The sequence below is a fragment of the Lemur catta genome, chromosome 14 (genome assembly GCF_020740605.2).
Source record: "Lemur catta isolate mLemCat1 chromosome 14, mLemCat1.pri, whole genome shotgun sequence".
Lineage (NCBI taxonomy): Eukaryota > Metazoa > Chordata > Mammalia > Primates > Lemuridae > Lemur > Lemur catta.
The window spans coordinates 10,482,432-10,503,559 of record NC_059141.1 but is presented as its reverse complement, the minus strand read 5'-3'; the positions used below and the strand labels follow the sequence as shown (position 1 = coordinate 10,503,559).

The 21,128-nt window shown below is 35.4% G+C and overlaps 1 protein-coding gene across 6 annotated transcripts in view; it reads right to left on the bottom strand.

Moving 5' to 3' along the window:
• Nucleotides 1-2,165: 2,165 nt before the first annotated feature.
• FAM204A (family with sequence similarity 204 member A) overlaps nt 2,166-21,128 on the bottom strand; it is a 34,913-nt gene continuing 15,950 nt past the window's right edge. For all 6 annotated transcript variants that reach the window (XM_045567751.1, XM_045567749.1, XM_045567752.1 and 3 more), the window contains 3 exons: nt 19,451-19,540; nt 4,640-4,746; nt 2,166-4,341 (listed from right to left, as the gene is read on the bottom strand). In XM_045567751.1, coding sequence (XP_045423707.1) covers nt 4,290-4,341; nt 4,640-4,746; nt 19,451-19,540 — 249 coding nt within the window. In that variant the 3' untranslated portion in view covers nt 2,166-4,289. The remainder of the gene's footprint in view (nt 4,342-4,639; nt 4,747-19,450; nt 19,541-21,128) is intronic.

The window sequence follows — 21,128 nt, the reverse complement described above, 5'->3', positions numbered from 1 at the left end:
CCCTCCCTTCCCCTTTCATTCCTTTGTATTCTATGTTTCCTTAAGAAACCTGGTCTGGATATAAAAGACATGCACTTAAACTCAGTTTCTTAAAAATGCTATCTCTCTTAGAAAAATTTTATGCTTTTTCTACTTGAATCTAAAAACGAGTTACTAATACTAATAAAAAGATAATTATCCCTCAGCTAATTCTTGATTTTATAAGCACATCTGAAAACATACCATACTGCATGGCATTTAATAAACTGTACCCCTAGAAGCCTATAATTGTTTCAGGGATTAAGATCACGAAAGCCAATGTGGCAGGAAGCTACTCTGACAGCACGACTGTATTTGAAGAAATTCCAGCCAAGTGAACACATACCTCCAGAGTACTCACAAGTGAGTAGGAGATACTGCTGAAGGGCAGACACACTTAATTTTGATACTAGAGCAAAACGGTTCGACTCCTAAGTTTCCTCACGGCAATCATCCTCGGCCACATGCTGCCACGTCCCTTTACTGAAGGCAAGAATCCCCTCCCAGGTAGTCTCTGTGCTGATTACAGCTACACACTAAGAAGTGCGTGTGGTTTTTTTTTTCCTTTTAAAGTGAGTAGTGTGGAAGGAGGATAAAATAATAAAGACCACAGAATGAAGTTCTGCTCATTTTATCAATATCTACAGAGTACCCCAACCTCAAAAAATGAAAAATGGACCTTATTGTCTCAGTATGCAACAAAGGTCAAGAACAAATATATAGTAATAAAAATATCTCTTGATAGTTCATTGAAACTTACTCTAGCACATATTCTACTCTCTAGCATAAAGACTCCTGCTCATTAAAATTTGAAAATCTAGAAAGATGTTATTATGATTACCTTATAATAAAAATTAATTACTTGAAATGCGTTGCTATGGGTGTACAATGCCTTAGACTTTTCAAAGTACTTTCAGACTCTTACTATGTTAGAAGGCACTGATGCCACAAATGCCAATCTACATTTGGTTCTGGAAAAAGATTTTAATGTACATATTTTGTCCAAATATTTCTATTTGTTTCATGAAAGTCAGAGCTAAGACTTTAGTAGAGTGTAAATTTTAAGCCAGTGAATAAACAGTTGGCTTGAAAAAATATTAAATTGACATGCAAAGCATTTGTTGCTCTGCCAGATACTAAAAATAAAAGCGACTTCTGCCAACATGGAAAAACTTGAATTCAGTGGGTTCTGAATTTGACTACTAGGCTTCACTAAGTTAATTTTCCAAAATGGCATCTGACATAACATCAGCTTGCTTCCCCTAATATCTCTTAAAAAAATAACACACAATTTGCATTTTATTTAAACATCAACCTCATATAATATTTTTTACAGTTTGTAAGATACACATTTATCAAAAGTAGTACATTTACCTAACATCTAAAAATTTAGACATTTTGCAAATTGTATCTTCATATTTTCAGAATGAAAACATCTTATTAAAGTTACTAAGTTATTAAAATATCTAAAAGATAATATTTTAGATAAAAGATAAAAAGAAAAAAATCAGTAGATTTTAAATGTGAGGTTCTAAGCTGTTGTTTAAAGTTCAGATAACATTATATTCTTGTCCTTGGTGTGCTCCTCCCTTATCTGTCTGCCTAAAAAAATAAGTGTTTAAAATATGGAGTTTAAAATTTATGATCAGTTGCAGAAACCTGTTTAAGTACTGATTTATACTCTTGGCTGAGGTATTTAACTCTGTCATCAGACCTAATTATAGCAAACCTAAGATTATATATTCAAACTCTCCTTTTGGTAAAAGAAATAGAATGTTCTGCTGAAAATCAGAAACATCCTGAGGGCTCCCAAACAAGAATGCACTGCCAACGTCACTTCTCTAAACCAGTACTGTAAAGCTCAAAATTACTGTTCTTTCATAAGTTGTTTTAGCCTGAAGTACTTAAATAGTAAATCACAGTTACATTAATGCCATACCAATGGCCTGAAACATATTAATCTCAGTTAACAATAACTGACGTTTACATTACTAATCTAATTCAGGCATTCTGGTGGTAGTAAATGCACATGTTAAAGCTTTAGGAACTGAAGTTATTACTGATCCCAAAAGAATCTTTATTTTGCCATGACCAGAATGGAGAGGACAAATGACTATACCCTTTAGGCAACACAGGTACTCTAGGAATAATGTTCCCATTTTATTGCTTTAATGAGTAAAATGTCTAATTCATATTAAAGCTGATCAAATAAAACTGGTCTCAAATGATATGCCAGCAGGGCCAACCCAAGACAACCTGTCCCTTCCTCTCCCCCAAATCCTTTGCTCCCACCCCTTCTCTTCTGCTGTGCCATGTTTTAAAGCTTTCCACAACCCACGCCCCCCAAAAAGTGGAGACTTAGGAGATGTAGCCTCCCTTATCAAATGGGTCTGCTGCTGCATCAGATTCCACCACAATGCTGTCCACTCAGCTGAAATGCTCCCCTCGACATGAGAACCCTGGGAAAGGTGCTAAAGGAGCAATCCTGGCACTAGAGTGGGCTACAGAAGGGCTTCCATGGCTAGACAGGCTCCCAGAACAGACCCTACAGGAGGCCACTCTGGTAAAGCCTCTGCTCGAGTAGTGAAACATGCCTGCAGGTGTGTCACTCAGTGCTCTACGGAGTGGATACGGGAAAAGAAAAATGAGGCAGAGGCCAAAGGGAAATGCCTGTGTCGGGGCCCCATGTGTGAGAATATCCATACCACTCACCTGCTCAAAAATAACATTTTTAATATTTCAGACAAAACCACTGGACAGTGTAATAGATATTTCCCTACAAAGGATTTTTAGAGGAAAGGTTCCTGTAAGTTTGTATTTACCTACTAGCAGTTTGAAGTGGATATTGTAGGTAAACTGTACATGATTGTATCTATAAAATGGAACTGGGAATTCTAAATCATAAAATATAAGATTTTCCAAGCTTATCTTAGAGGTCTGGATGCCTTTTCATAATGAATTAGTATGACACACAATCTACTAAAAGTGTGCTTTCTCTAGGCTTTCTCAATTAAATGAAAACAAGCTATGATTTTTAGCCTCTTAAATAGCAACTAGGTATTCACTTATTCCAGAACACAGAACATAAAATGTGTCACCATTTAATTGATAAAATTTTGTTACTGTTTTAAATCTAAAAATAACAGTAATATAATTATGATCATGTCTCATTTTATATGTTCCTGAATTTATATTATCAACCCAGAGAAAGTTTATATCAGACAGCTAGAAAACCTCTAACAAAGGATGAGGAAAGGAGATGATGAAAACCACAGTAAGTAGTTCTCTACCTCTGCTGAGCACTGAGTGGGGAGGTGCTAAAACATCCAGCTGTGGTCTTCTCTACCAGCTTGTCATGTCACTCCTCCAAGCTCCTTCTCAAGAAGACCATGAAGCACACACATCTAAGGAAAACTACTTCCTACAGTACCAATCCTCCCTTTCTCCTCATTAATTCATTCCATCTTTTAAGTAGTGGGAAAGAGGAGTAAAAACAAACGAGGTCTTACAAGGTTCAAAGTTATATTATCTTGAGTTATAAGTGTCTGTTTAATACAATTATACCATTTTTCTCTTCTAAGAACTACCTCATAATTTAAAGAATGATATAGCCAAGAAAGAAATTTAGGAAGATATTTCTAGGCAAAGCTCAATTTACATCATCCTCCAAATACTATATTCTGTCCCTTTTTATTGTAATATTTTATCAACATAAAAATTAACCAATTGCTTTTACTATGTAATTTTGAAATGTCAACTCTGTTGCCTCCAATAGAAAATCAATAAATTACTTTTATAACATTAAAGTAATTAAAATCATTTGTATAGACAGTATCAATTGAGATGTTTCTGCACTTATGACTAATCCATTATAAACACATGCCAATCTTAAAAACACAATTCCAGTAAAAGTGCAGTTATACCAAGTACAGATAAGAAAGTACAAGGAGCTCACTGGCTATGCTATACCAAATGGATAAAAAGCAAAATTGATTTTATACTGTAGGTCTATACAAATGAATAAAATCCTATCCTTTTTTTCCATATTTTTTCTTAGATTTCTTCATACAAATAACAGAATGCTTCATTTTATTCACTTCAATAGGATGAATTCCTTAGAGAAAGATTGAAAAGAGTCGATAATCAACTCCCAAATTTTATGCTGATTTTTTTCTATTTCTATCAATTTCCTGACATTTAGCATAAGCAGGAAAATCTTTTCAGTAAATTGAGCACTTGAGTCTACAAATGTCTTGAAGAACTCTCACAAGTTACATATATCCCATGTTGCTTTTGGTTTCCCATCTCTTCTTTGCTTCAAACCTAAAATGAAGAACAAAAAAACCTCAATGTATTTTTAAAAAAATACTTTGCTAAAGTAATATGTTTACTAAGAGACCAAAGTAAGACAGACTTGAAAATCTGTCATATTCCAATGATTACTTTATATTTATAATCTCAATGCCTTTATATTTATAATCTCATAAGCATTCAACAAAGATACAAAGAGTAAAATGAATAACAATTACACACAAACTGGATTCACAAAATATATTAGCAGGAGTTTTGCAATTAGTATAAAGTCAGTAGAATTAATAATAAAAATCTTAAGTAAACTTACCCCCATGCAAGTTTCTTCTTTTTTCGAGCAGCCTGTGAATTTTCAGCCTCCTTTTTGGCTTTTACGAAGTTGTGGCAGGCAATTGCTTTGGCAATTTTTACACCAAGCTAAGAATTTACAAAGACGAGAAAAAGGGGAAAATAAAAATTCCAGCAAATACAACAACAACAATAATACAAATAATTGAGAACCTGTGGATAAGAAAGCCATGGCTAGAAGTTAGAAATTCTATGCTTAGGCCCCCTCAGACAAAGTATAACAAATACAGAGATATGGCCCATATTTCCCTTAACTCCCAACAGACCCTTTACCCTAGTTATACCAGTCTCCTGGACAGAAATCCTTCCCAAAGAGGCCCCTCCAGGGTCCACAAAGGTAGTAATGAGGATCTTCAAGTTATTTCAGCATTGCAGTAGGCTTAGCAGGAATTTATGCCTGATAAGGCTGCAGACACTGACAGAGACATCAAGTTTCTTTGCTCTGGGCTAGAATTATAGCAACTCAGTATGGTCACACCAGTTATCTCACGCTGATCAGAAGCTCTGATTGGCAGTCATAGATGTGATTAATAAAACATGGCAAAACTAATTACTACTTCATAAATGCACTTTGTATGATGGGCAACAGCTTTTAATTCACTGAGAGAAAAAAGAATATAGGAGTGCTTAGAGGCAAAAGGCTGGGCACCAGGACAAGAGTGCCAAGGCGTCCCCTGTGCAGAACCCTCTGTGTGACCCCCTTACACCCATATGCCAGTCCTACAAAGTCCATTCAAAATGAAATCCCCCATCCCAGAAGTGTTCTCTACCTCAACCTAAAACAGTCCTTGTTTCTGTATTTCTCCAGCCCTTTAGCCTCTATGCCATAACCTTACAGTTTACACACTCTGCTCTACCCAGCTTTCTGGCTGCAGAGCTGTTCTACAGCAAGGATCTCCAGGACGGGCATAGTGGTATTGTCTTGTTTTAGGTACTCTTATTTTTAAAATGCCCGCTCACTGGATGGCTCAAGAGTATCCATTAAGAACTCAGGTTAAACAACAAAGGCTAAAAATCTCGTTCTGGTGTTTCTTGCCTTTTCTATCCCTACACTCAACGTAATTCATATTAGTAGGCAGACTGGTAGGAGAGAAGAAATGACCTGGAAGCCACTCTGAAGTCAATGTATTAAAGTCTAAGTTTTAGAGATCTGCATGGCAGGAGGTTAACAGCACATGTGTAAGGAAAGACGCCAATTTAGGAAAGCGAGGTTTGGCATGCTTGAAATGTCTTTGAGCTTATCCTGGAGAAGAGTTCCCTTTAGGGTGAAATGGACAAGCAGTAGTAATCAAGCACTGGCTGGAGTTTATAAATGAAAGCCAAAGTCGATTTGGTATTTCAGTCCAGGAAGGAATACATATAAAGAACATAAGCAAATGGAAGGAAGCTGACAATCAAACCAAGATGCCAAGGTGGTCAACACCAACAGAAAAGCCCCTGAAGAAAGAATGATTAACTGTAAAACAGACCAACCTCAGTGTCTTCTCAAAACTCAAACCAGTATTAGCAGCAATGTGGTTGTCATCCTTTTTACAGGATAACATTCATTCAATAAATTTTATGGAGGCACAACTGCTTTTGGCAGGGACTGTCCTAGGTGCTGGAGATATAGCATTGAGAAAAACAGGAAGTTTTCAAATTGTGAGGCTAGGAGGAGGGGTTATCGGTTACATTTGACTGCTTCAATACTGGCTCTGTTCTTTTGGTTCTCTTTTTAATTCCAGTTCTTTATCATAGAAAAGGTCACCTAAGGGAACCAAAGGAAAAAAAAAAAAAGGCTATGACTCACAGGGCTGTAACATAATCATCCCAGTTGAAAAGGAAAGTCTGGAAGGATGCTGTGGCATTATCTATCATGAAGATGGAATTCCTATACACTGAAGAGCTATCCCATTTGTCATACACATAAAGCATCAAGTTAGTACCTGTCAACTAGTTAGGCTAGTCAACACTGCAGAACTAAACAAATGGCCATATCTCACCGGCTGAACTTTTGTTTCTTGTTTCACTTAAAGTCCCTGTGGATAGGCAGGGCTGTCCTCCACCTTGTGGCGGCCAGCAACTCAACATACGGCTTTCAGGTTCACTATGGCAGAACAAGAGCTGAAGGGCTTCATACTAGCTCTTACATGCATTAGTCCAGAAGTGACACATTTCTGCTCACAGCCCACTGGTCAGAACTACTCACATGGCTATACCTAACTGCAAGGGGGCTGGGAAATGTGGAGATACAATGGGATACTAGGGGAGTAGTAAATGTACCTAATAAACTGTCTTCTGATGTACAACACAGCTTGCTATCTGTGCTTAAGATATATATAGGTCTGTCCAAATTCATGTGGACGATTTCATCTCTTTCCTCTCCCCCAAACCCCCAAAGGTAAAACATAAAAATCTATATTATTCCATTAACACCATTCCTATGTATTACATATCAAAATTTGACATATAATATAGTTTTATCAAACTCATCCACCAAAAAAAGACCCAGTCAGCTAATTTATCTTATATTTAAATGAGCCTATACTTTGAGTAAGAAACAAAAATGCTCTGAACCATACTTGTCATGTACTGTTAACTATGTGAGAAAATTATTTTCTAAAACTGTTGAAAATTAAGAGATAGCTGATATTTTCCCAATATGAGTGTCCTGGATTTAGGACAGACAAACCAAAGAGCATCTCGGGGGTCTGGACACGCAGTCATTTAACTTCAATGGCCCCTTCACTTTGACATGCTCATGTCCTCTAAGAATATAAAAGCTTTTAGTGTTCCAGCAACACTAAGACCAAATCCAGCATAAGCAGCATCACAATAAAGATTTAGAACGTATGTTCCTTAATACAGTATAAACTGGTTAGAAATAATTTATTAGAACACATTAAACTATTCCATCACTGTGTGAATTAAATAAATATAATAAACAATTAGGTACATAGGCAACACTTGCAGACAGACCTGTTCCCGTAAAAGGTATATATTCTCTAACTGTATGTTACCTTGGGTTAGGTTACGTGAAATGTTCAACTGATAAACACTGAACAAACCTGGTCTATTTATTCTATACAGAAAAAAATCTTCCAGCTTGTAAAGATGATGAAAAGTCATAGCCTTTTTGTGTCCTTCACATGCTTAAAATGAATGTGTTTCACTTATTTCTGTGAAGAAAAAAAGGACAGAAATATCTGAAAGTATAAAAGGATAATAAGACCTTCTATGGAAGAGACGGTTGAGAAGAAATGCAGTTTCCCAGTCAAGATGACGAACTCGAGTTCCAGAATATAAAAGAATATCGTGCTGTGTTTCAGTATTACAAACAAATAAAATAGGCCGACAAGAATCCCCTGTCGCTTCTATAAAAAGAAAAATGCATCTTCATGCCCAATGTAAACATCACAAAAGCTTGGTCAATGGTTTTTATATTAAAAAAAATAGTTTCAGGTCATCAGATAACTATAGCAACACAATGTGGGAAGAATTTTTTTTAAATGAATAAAAATACATACAAAATTTTTTGTATTTGTAGCCAAAGTATCAGCATTTTCCATATAGAACATCCAATATTTTGCTGCATTTTAATTAAGGTGTCTAAACATTATCACAAAGAACTGCAAATTGGTCAGAGCATGCAGTAAGGAAAATTAAGCTCTAAAGGCTTTTTATCACCATATTTCAGGAACCAAGGGTGTAAAATGTTCTAATTTGGGATATATTAAAAGCCATAAAAGGTCTTTCAAAAAGATTAATGGTACTTTGCTTGGATTTAAGATAAGGGCTTTAGCTGGTTGGAAAAGCAGGGCCCTAGCTGGACCCTTGAGGCATTCATCTTTACAGCCACTTGGAAGATTTGTAAAAGCGTCTGCATAACCTCAAGCAAATGCACGGCGACATTTTTTTAATTCCTTTCAATTTTACAGGTTTAGCCTGTGTAAATCATATTGGGTTGTAAAATAGATATAATGGCACATCCTTGTAACCCAGTACAGATTTTTAAAAGACAAACTTCAAAATAAAGTTAGTTTTTCTTGCAAAATCTTGTCATTATAAAGTTTGCTGATAATCATTTGAAGGATCTGATTCAAACAGCTTAATCTAGCATAACTGTAAATTTCTTATTCATTTCATAAAAATATTTTACTCAACTCAAAATTACTAGCTTGTAACAGATTTATAAAGTTTTCCTCCTTTTTGAACACTTTCAAGGCACTTATTTAAAAATACCAATTATCATACTTTAACTTTTTATAGAATAATAGGTCTCTATGAAAAATATTTATGCCATTCTCTTTTGTTCTTTAATTAAATGAAAACAGATGTTTTCTGAAGTAAAGCGGAACCATTACTGGAGTACTTAAAGTGTTAAGGTCTTTAATTTTTATATCAGTTTGGTCGACAATTCCTGATTGTCTTTACTCAAGCTCAACATTAATGTCAAGCAAGTTACCTAGGAGACGAAAGAGATCAAAGAGACAAAAACCCCTCCAATGTCTGATTAATCAAGCCTGCAAACAGCTTATTTCTTTTAGCCTGCATGCAAGTATGAAAATGAGATTCTGGGAGCCGAACATTGTGCAGATTTGTTCATTCTTATCAGAACAAAGCCAGCGGCAGCTTATTTCATGGATCATTGGCACTGTCATCAGTGCTACACAGAACGGGTGACAGCTCCTCATTTTGAGGCTTGAACAAAATTAGCAAAAAGTCGGCACAAATTAGCCTCTCATCTTTTTAGTAATATGACATTATTCATTTACTTTTTATCCAATTTTTAATTTTTTCCTTGTCAGCTATCCCTTTCTAGTGTCTCTTGCATGGCATCATAAAATGCCTTCCAAAAAACAAGCAAAGAAATAGCGAAAGTTGAAAAAACATGCAAAGTTCAAGAAGCAAATAAGAAAAAGCACTTCCAATGACTAATGATGCTGTGGGTTTTTTTATAAACTTTCAAAACTTTGCACTAATATTGATTAAAAAAACAGCTCAGAATGCCACATAGTTAAGGAGTTTTATGAAATTGGGGGTATATTTCAAATAAAGAATATAATGTGGCTAGTGTGTTTCACTCAAACCACAATTCAATATGGTATGTGCTATAGTAAATTCAGGACATGTACATTTGGTTTGGTACCTGTCCCTCCATTGTCACACCTGAAATGCCAAAGCTCTGATGACAGTCAATAAGCTAAACCATATCCAGTCATTTAACTCTGACTTTAAATCAAATCATTTTCTTTAAGAAATCACCTAATTTCATTGTCATCTTAAAACGTACATGCACAAGTTTGCATACATTTGCTTACTATACATATACCTATGTGTGTACAACTATGCACACACCTATTATTTATTTTTATATCTACAACTTCATTACCACTTTATTTCAAAGCATAACCCAACAAATCCTGTTTTTAAAACACATCAAAAAGGTGTATATATATATATATATATATATATATATATATATATATACACACACACACACACTCACAAATATCTTTCATCGTGTGTCTATGTACGTAAGATATGACTCATATACTCAACTTCAATTTCATAGTGAAATAGTTCACATAACACCTGTTTTAATGTTGACTATTAAGGCTTGAAATTATACGTAGATTGAAGTATTCCGAAGGAGGGAGAAAAGATGTTATACTGTTGAAATCAGTCCTGGATATATACATTTATATTCAAGGAACTTATTCCATTCATAAGGGGGAAAAAAGCATTAAAAAATTAACCATAAGCTGCAAGATGCTTTACACAGCCCCCATCAGAAAGACAGTTTTTTTAAAGAACTGTAGTACTGTTTTCAGCAATTTCTTTATCTCTGTTCTTCTAAGTAAGAAAGCCTATTAACAAGCTTTGAACTTAAAATCACATTTACAATAATGTGCCATCAACAGTTTTATAAGCTAATTAGAAAAAGATTAATTAATGACTGGCTGCTAATAAAATGGCAATCATGAAGAAAGAAACCAAGGGTGCTAAGCTTCAACTACCACCAATTAAGAGCTAATTACAAACAAATTATATATGTGTTTTGCTGTGGGCTTTAATTTACTAAAATGGTTTTAATTAAAAGAGAAAACATGCTGATTAATTGAACTGCAGAAAAAATCTACAGTATAAACTGTGCTTTGTCTGTCTCTTTAATTAGACTTGTAACATCTGAAATCTTTTTTTAAGGTTAGTTAAAAGCACAGATAAACATAATTAAAGACAGCACAAGGAACACCATTTGAGGTGATCACCCAATCATACCCCAAAGGTTAAAAGACAACATCCTCAATGCAGTGAGATCTGAGTAGGCACACCTAAAACTCTGAGAGAATAAAACCATCACTGAGCACTAATCTTACTTTTCTGATGTTAAAAATGCTCTAATGTCACTGCTGTACACCATTTTTATGGAAACAAACATACCTTCAAACTAGATGCAAAGGAATTCATTCAGGCCCTCCCTTAGTTGAACAGATCCAGCTTATTTTCCATACATTGTCCTAACTATTCATCTATATGTAATAACTGAATTACTTATAAGAACTAAGGAGAACAAGGCTTCAAAGAATTAAAATAACCATTTAAAAGCCTCCCACAGACTATGTGCAGACTACAAATGATACACGGAGGAAGTTTTAAATTAGAAAGCACTGAGAGATGACCAGAGTTAAGGAAAGGGAGTCAATTCTAAATGATCCTTAACAGAAACACATCCCCCTCCCGAAGGCAGAGAGTTCCCACCTTTCCTAGGTGGCTGCTTAAGCTGCTGACCAGCAGAACCCTATTCAGTGAGGTTTTTCCCTCCTTACAGTCCCATATCGTTTCCCATTGCTAAACAGTGAAAAAATACCAAAAAAAAAAAAAAAGGTCCTAAATTCTACCGCCTAACTGGAAAGAGAAAATAAATAATAAATAAATAAATGAAAAGGTAAGGGATCAAAGTCAGAGTAGCAAAATTTGAAAGACATAAAATGCATTTTACAAGAGAGTTTTTAGACATTATATGACTCCATATGAAATAATCATTTAAGAAAAAAAAACAACCATTTGCTTTTAGAGCAAAACCCCTACAGTTAGATTGTATTCATCACATACACCCCTGGTAGTAGTAACAAAATAACCTTTCCATAAAAATAAAATGTTGAAATGGAGATAGGAAATTTAAAATCAATATATATAAATAAAATCTAAGGCATTTTTACTGTTTACCCAATCTTCAGCAGCTAGAAATCACAGTAATTAAGACAACAGAAAGGACCTGCCATCCTTCAACAGGGTAACAGGTTCCAGTGATAAATTTTCATAATACCTAATTGGAATATACAGTTCACCTTTCTATCCGAGCAAACTATTTTTACCTTAGAAACATGGTTGTCAAGATATTTCTACCCAAAGAAAGTATTTACAAAGACAAGAAGAAAACAATTTTCTTCTCTGGATTATAGAATAAAGGGTTTAGAACTGAAAGATCTGCTTCACTATAATATGTCTTTCAATTCAGGTTCTTTTTTGTTTTTGTTTTTGATGCAAATATAATAGCACTGATGAGAAGTAACTTTAAACATCTCTAGTTCAAAAATTTAAGCAAATGTTTCAATTTTCAACTCTAGATATAATAATACTCCAGGTATTTTGACAGGTAAATCTGTCAAAATTATATTGTTTGGGAAGGATTTTTTTGGAGGGTGGGGGGAAGGGGACTTCAAGCCTCTATTCCATCAAGACAATAGCACTTACATCTACATAAAATTGATAACTGACCTCTTAGATAAGAACACCTTCAGATTTTCTAGGAATTGCTCTAAAAAGAGAACTTAGGCTACAAATTAATAGTCTGCACAAATGTAGAGAGCACTTAATTCACTTAGCTATGAAAGAATACAACTCAATCAATTCAAATTTAAATTTTTTAAATGGCCATTCCTATCTTCTTTAAGAATTAACAGATTATTAATACTTCAACATTATTAACTTTACCTACACTTTACAATCTAAAAATTTAAGCAGTCTACTTCATATACTAAAAGTAAAATTAAATTTCTGGCTTAATTCATTCTGCCAACATAATATTTATTTATATCTATAAAGAAGATACTATTAAAATGACATATATATTTTTTATCTTTTTTAATCACTTCTACCTGTGATACCTTGGTTATGTTCTAAATAAATATTAAACTCAACAACACTAAAAGCTGATGTCATTGTCTCAGGTCCTCACTTACGAGTTCTATAAAATGGGCTTTGAAATATGAAACATTTTATCATATCATTAGTATAAATTGAAGGGTTTTGGTCTTAGCAAAGATGGAAGTGGATTATAACCAAATATCTCAGATGTGAATATTAACATTTTGCAAATCATCAAAAAACAATATGACTACTCTTTCTAGGTTGCAAAGAATTGTTATAATAATGTTACAACATGAAGTACTGGCATTTTTTTAAGGAGTCAATTACTTGTTGTTGTCAAAGACCATCCTATTTCAGTTCCTTACAAAAAAGCTTAATCCTTAAGAACATAAAAATGCTTAAACAAAATTCATAGACAACCTCTCTTCCCCATTCATTTCTGCCATCATACTGTACAGGGATAACTAAAATCAATCTGAGCAATATACCCAGTTAATGTAGGTATGACTCGCTGGGTGGTAGAAACTCACTGTTTTGCTGCCAGAGTTGGTTTTTATCGATAGTAGGCTAACATAAAGATGCCTAAAAAGAAAACCTCTTTACAAAATCTGACTGCTTCTTAGTCAAATCAAGGCTTTCATACTTAATTTTAAAATACCTGTTTCTACTGGTTTCTATAAATTGGTATGATCTGGATTGTAACAAAGATAACATGTAAGAAAAGACATTAACAAAGGATGGCATTTTCAAGGATTACTATCAATTGAATGGAATGTACTTCCAACCAAGTCTGAGCCACAAATATGCTCAAATACTTGTATGTGCGTAATGCACACACACACACATATATATATTTCAAATTGCAACAGTTTTGTCAGTATAACACAAACCCAAGTATATGTTTCTCCTTCATCTATCCCCCGTTAACTAAGAAGTATTTAACCAAGAGGAGGAAACAGCCTCAAAATGATGACATTACTACATGGCAAAACCAACAATGACAGAAACCACAATCTTGATTGAGTCATCCCCCCCAAACCAGATTATATTCATCCTTAATGTCATCATTAATTTAAGGGAATGTGATTCTGGAAAACCATGTGCTTGCTGTGCCACCACGATAGCACACTGACAGCCTTATTTTGGCATACCGTTTTTTTGAGGAACTGTTTTCAAGGCCTATTCTCAGACATGGTTCGACTTTTGGCTTCATTTTTCTCAATACTGATGCTGCCCTATTGGTTTCACAGGCTTATAAATGTTAAACATCAAAAATTAGTTTCACTTATTATGGTTGGAAAAGGCTTTAAGAACTCTGGGATCTGTGCCTCTGAGCAAAGGCTTTATCAGCAGGTCCCAGTCACTGCTGCTTGAAAAAAGAAAACGGTACTGATTAAAAACCAATATACCTGATTTCTAAAAGGACACCTACCATGCATGTATACATTTAATTCATAAAGGGCTTCTGCCCCCAAACTCACACACACTTCTCAAAATCCCATCCACGCATATCTACAGTGATTGGCACCAATGGAATAAATATGAAAAATTAAATCTCAAACTAAACTGTTCATTCAAGAATTCCATCTTGATTAGTTATTCTTCACGGTTGTTTAATGAACATGACACCAGTATCTTTCCAACGTCTGTGCCTGAACAGCAAACATTTTCCAGATGTTTTCCCACTTATACAGGGAGAAGAACAGGACCCGAATTATTGTTCTTTCTTTTAATTAGAATTCTATAATTCTATACCAAATGAATTTACTTTACCATAAAATACTTTACCAGAAAAACGTTTACTATCCTTACAAGTGCTGAAAATATCATGTATTTCTAAAGCAATCTCATTTGTCATAGTGTGTGCCAGGAAATAGCCCTTAAAATGTAAAACACCTAGTCAGTATTACACAATTTCCATTCTAAAATAGCAATATGACAAAATAAAACAGCAAAACAGAAATTTAATATCCCGAAAAGAAACACATTTCTGAAGCCTTTAAAGCACTACTTCTGTATGTTGTGACAAGCAGCTTCAAACTACACACAGGAAGGAAAGCTCACCAGTGCATACTAGTGAAGCAGGTAAGGACTGAGTTAATAGGCAAGTGCTGGTGGGCAGAATGTCACATGGTGACTCCATCCCAGTGCACCATTTAGGAATACTATACCCAATTCTCAATTGTCCAGATATACTGAGAGATTTAACATGGATACATAAAAGATTCTATAATCCAATATCTCACTTAAGCCAAATTTTAGATTTGGTTTGCCAGGTAAATATGAAAAGTACAAACAAATCATGTTTTTAAGATCTAAAGTCATCTGGCAATCACCATAATAATAATTGTCCCACGCAAGAAAGAATCAGCAATGGAAGCTAAAACTAGTGGGTGCAAATACAATGATAAAGATAATATTTACACAGTTTCAGATTATCTCCCATCTCCCATGAGATACTTATTCATTACAATGGGAAAAATAGTAACTTCACAATAGAGAAAGCCAGAGATACCACCCTAACCAAATAATCAAAGTAAAACCATCAATAAATGAGAAAAATAGCACAGGCCTCTGGATATCTTACAGTGAGAAGGACACATCACTCCTGTGATTTTCCTGCCAAAAATGCATAACCTGAAATTAATCATAAGGAAACATCACACAAACCAAAATTAAGGGACATGTAACAAAATAACTGGCCTCTACTCTTCAAAAATGTTAAGGTCTTAAGAAACAAAGACTGAGGAACTAGTCCAGATTAAGGAAGACTAAAGAAACATAACAACAAAGTGCAACATCGTACACCAGGAAAAAGAAAATTTTCTTTTGCCACAAAGGAAATTAGTGGAATTGGCAAATTTAAATAAAGTGCATAAATTAGAGAAAATGAAAGCAAATGTTGTAAAATGTTAACATTTCAGGTATCCAAGTGAAGGGCAAATAGGAAATCTTTTTACAAATTTTGCAACTTTCTCAAAGCCTGAAACAATTTCAAAATAAAAGGTTTTCCTAAAAAATGTAAAATGTGTTTATCTCAAAATGTCAGCATTACTAACTGCTAAAAGAAGCACAGAACCTACAGTAAAATAAATGCTTCTCTGTAAATTTCCCTTGCTTCAGGTGAGGGAACTAATAAATAGAAAAAGACACAAAGAAAAATAGCCATTGACAATCACGTGGGGCTCATATTTTAACACTTCAGACTAGGCTTTGCCATACTCTTTCTTACTTTAGCAAGGCAGAAATCTGGGAAACTAACCGACCTGAGGGACTCTGCTGGTCAGTCACCTTGTCATTTGGAAGAGATCATATAATACGTAACTCTTGGGTCTTCCCAAAGGAAGGCTGGACAAGCGATGGTAATGAGACACCAGCTTGTTCAGTCCCGTGATCCTGAAGAGACCAGTGAAGAGACAAAATCCATAGCATTTCTAAAAACAATAGGGCAGCCAAGCGCTAAGGCTCTGCTGACTTTTCTTATGTGGCCATCTTAAGCTTTTATCTATTTAGCAGATTCCAAACCAGCCAGCATCTGACAGCAACCAGTAACATATTCCCAGAATTTTTTAAGGCATTCAAGAAACGCTTATTCTCTATGTGGCGCAACATGGAATACTTCATCACCTGTGATGCATTTAAGTACCATTTCTCTGAAAGGTTCTGCTCCTGATCCAGATGAGGTAAGTATTCAGGCCAGACTGCCACCACCTTCCACAACCCCCTGATTGGTTACTGCTGCCTTATATGCTTTTCAGTCCCCCTTAGACCTTGAGTCATTCCTCACTATCCCCATCATGATGTCTCACTATACCACCCCACCCTTACAGTCACAAAAGGTACCCACCCACTGGAATCTCTTCCAAACCCACAAGCACTGCCCCTCCCCACCATTCCCTGACATTTTCATGGTCAACTCCAAAATTTGGAGATTAGATATACTACTGATATAATTTTGCTACACTTTTAGGTAGAGTTACTTGAAAGTAACTATACTTTGAAGCTGACCAAGAAACAAAGCCACTGTTCCTAACAGTACTTCTACAGACATGTAAGTTCCAATGCCAAAATAGTCTACTTACTAACAAACAATAGATGCTATTTCTTGAATAGAATTTCAAAGACGATTTTTGGCATATAGCTCATCATTTAGGAATAAGCACCCCTATCTTATTCATACTGAAGAAGCCATTGCAATAACCAAGAATTAACACTGAAAGCCTACTTAGTTTGTGGCAACATTCAAAACACTTTCAAATTCACTTTATTAAAACGTAAAATGTGTACCTTTCTATTCTAAAATAGAGTAATAAAATGCTATTATATACAATGAAAGCTACACTCAATGAACCAAAATATGACAACTCTAGGGATGAAATGGAGTAATTGTCAAACTGCAAGCATAGGAAGTACTACTGTAAGATGGGAAAGGGAGAATGATGGAAGAAAAAAAGTAAACATTAAAAATACTTTATGATCCAGCAATTCCACTTCTGGTTATATGCCCAAAAGAACTGAAACCAGGGATTCAAACAGATATGTGTACACCGATGTTCACAGCAGCACCATTCAAAATAGCCAAAAAGTGGAGGCCACACCAAGTGTCCACTGCAGGATGAATGCATAAACAAAATGCAACACATACCCAGAATGTAACAAATACAACACATGCTACAACATGGGTGAAACCTGAGGACATTATGCTAACTGAAATATGCCAGACACAAAAGGACAAATGTTATATGATTCCATTTATATGAGACACCTACAGTAGTCAAATTCATACAGACAGAAGGGCGGTTGTCAAGGGCTGGGTGGAGAGGAGAATGGGGAGTTAATGAGTACAGAGTTTCAGTTCTGCAAGATAAAAAGAGTTCTGGAAATGGATTGTGGTGATGGCCACACAACAATGTAAATATGCTTAATGCCACTTAGCTGTACACTTAAAAGTAGTGAAAATGATAAATTTTATGTTATATATATTTTACCACAATAAAAAATACTTCATAAAAAATGTCATTTTATTTTTTGAAAGGCCATGTAACTGCTATTTATGCTACTTCTTGCTTATGCCCCTAACTGAAGCCCATGGCTTTATAAAGTCCTTTATATTAGCCTCTAACACACACACACTCCTCTCTCTCTCTCTCTCTCTCTCTCTCTCTCTCTCTCTCTCTCTCTCTCTCTCACACTCTTGAATTGTACACAGAAGTGGGTTTTTTTGGTTTTTTTTTTTTTTTTTTCTTTTGAGACAGGGTCTTGCTCTGTCACCCAGGCTAGAATGTAATGGCACAATCGTAGCTCACTGTAGCCTCAAACTCCTGGGCTCAAGAGATCCTCCTGCCTCAGCTTCCCGAGTAGCTGGGACTTTAGGTATGCACCACCAAGCCTGGCTAATTTTTTTTTTTTTCTTAGAGACAGGGTCTTGCTATGTTGCCCAGGCTGATCTTGAACTCCTGGCCTCAAGTAATCCTCCTGCCTCAGCCCCCCAAAGTGCTGAGATTATAGGCATGAGCCACTGGACCCAGCCCTTAGAAGTATTTAATGTGACAAATGATTTTCAAGGATTTAAAGAAAAAAAGATGATTTCTGAATCCATTTTCTGAACTTGTTTTCTTTTCTACATGAAAATGTAAAATTTACAAGATACTTTAGGCCCGCAGCCAAAAATAGAAAGAAAAACACAAAAATCACAACTAATAGCTATCAGTGACAGATTTTTTGACATCTAATGATGCAAGAGTACAAAAGTATTTCCATAGAAGAATTTACTGAAATCATACACTTATCTCTAGTCTCAGTTTAAGAAAAAAGTCTACCCGCAAGTGAGTTACAATAGCAAGTGTGGCCAGCAGTTTACACAGATAATCCATTATGCTCTCTACATAACTAAACACAATAGAGTAGTTAAAGTATGAAGTGAACGAGGTAAGGATCTGGGCACTAAAATAAAAGCTATGATAAAGATTTTCCTAGAAAGGACAAAAAGGTATTACAAAACAACAACAACAACAACAAATGCATGCAAATATTGAGCTCTTTATATGTGACATTAGTTCTCAACTGGCAGAATACTAGGCCCCTGCCCTGGGGAGTACAAGTCACAATCTTCTTGTGGCCTTCTTGGAAAAAGAATATTTAACATATCTACTAGTTTTATACTATAGAAAAAAAGCCTGAAAATTCTTTAGGGCTGAGGGAGATGTGCCGCATATAAGTAAGAAAGCATTTTAGCAGGGGTTAAGAAAAGGTTGAGGGATGTGATTTTAGAATATATAGCTGCCCTCAGGGAGAGTTAAACTGAGTGAAAGATGCAAATGGAAAAAGAAAGCTAGCCTTTTAATCATACCTGAAAAAACCTTCCGATCTAGGTAAAATCTAAGGTTGACTATCAATCATGTGTTATTTCCAACATAAATTTTTGACCAGAATAATTTAAAAACATTAAAGACAAAAATAAAACATAACATTTCAAAGTAAATGATGGAATAAGAGGGAAGAAAACGGACGAGCAGGAAAATCTTAGACCAAATATCTTAACGCTGAACTTAATAATCATAAAAAGAATGCATATTCTATGAATGCATATTCATTTTAGAAAATACGGAAACACAGAAAATGTGTAATCAGTATGACTCACCTCTCGAGTAGCTAGCTGGTTGCTGAGTTCCTCAGCCTTCTCAATATTCCACTCTTCCACAGCCTGGTCTATCCTCTTTTCAAGGCCTGACTAGAAAGAAAAGAAACCTAAAAATTAAAGGCAGGAAGGAAAGGCAAACACGTGCTAGCCAAGATTATGTCACAGGACTACACCAAATGCATTACATACATAGACCACTTAATTCTCACAATAACCCCACAAGATAGCTGGTACCATGCCCACTGGTGCCAGAAGTCTCAGGGACATTATATAGTTTACCCAAGGTCATATAACTTCTTGAACTAATAAAAAGGGGATGCAAATACAGATTTTTGTGACTCCAAAGCCTATGCTTTCCCTTAATAACAATAATAATGTTGACGATAATAATAGCTAAAATTTATGGAGTGCTTCATATGTGACTGACCCTGGGCTTAGTACTGTAAGAAAGCTCAGTTAATTCTTATAACAACTCCTTGAAATAGTAATGTTACCCTGTTTTAAAGATGAGGAAACAGAGGCTTAGACTCCCTAACTTGGCCAAAGGCAGTCTGTAAGTAGTAAGGCCACCATGTGAACCCAGGTGTGCTCAGAGCCTCCATTCTCAACCACAATTTCCTCCTTGTCTATACTGCCCATTTCTATAGCTCAAGACTTTTATTTAACAACCCCTCATAGTCTTTGACTGTGGACATGAGGCTGAATATTAAACATGGGAGGAAATGACATATACTTCAGGAAATCATAACTGAAATTTTCATGGGATTACCAAACCGACTAGGGTAAAACTCATGATACATTTATGAAAAGATATTCAGACTTAAATAATATGAGTTCTAGCTTATGAAAATAGTTACTACAGGTAATAAAAATTTTAAAATATAGTCTAATGTGATTCTTATGAAAAAATTTTCTTCTAACAATGAATTATCTAGCACATCATTTAACTCCCACATTTTCAGTTAATACTGTATCTACTAAAGATTTCTTCTTCCTTATCTAATAACAGAAGTCCTAAGAATATGCTTGATTATGCTAGTCAACTGAGAGAAATTTTGTTCCTGTGCAGCCTTTGTTGAAATGAGACTTAAAAAAAAAACTACAACATAATTTGCCTAAAAAGATCACAGAAACAAGACCAGTGAGGTCGTCACTGATGTCTGTTGTTAAGGGAAAACTGTTCCTTCTCATAACCCCACCTAAGTACCTGGGAGGCCAACAGGCGTTTCTGCTTGCTCCCCACTGCAGCTAGAGACCTTCACTCAATAGTTCTTCATAGTCTTTGACCCTATGCCACATGGCTCTAATGCTCTCCTCCGATTTTTGTCCTGTGATCATCTACTAGTCTCCAGAAATTTCCCCTTCTGGTATTTCTGCATAACTCTTCTCCTCATGGTCCAAACACCATCCTGGACTCACTTCTCCAAAATCCTTCATCTTCAGGGACCTCTAACTCTACCTACCTCAGAAGTCTATACTCTAGGCCAGTGCCTGTGTACCAGTTCTGGGCAGTACACAGTGTTAATCCATGGGAAAAATAAGGAGTTTGTTCCAAAATGCAAATCCGCTTCATGACTAAGCACAGTTTTGTCTAGATGACTTTTGGGCAGGAGGAAGGTAAGAAGACATTCTCACTGAGGAAGGTAATACACTGAGTTATTCAGGCACACATTCCTTA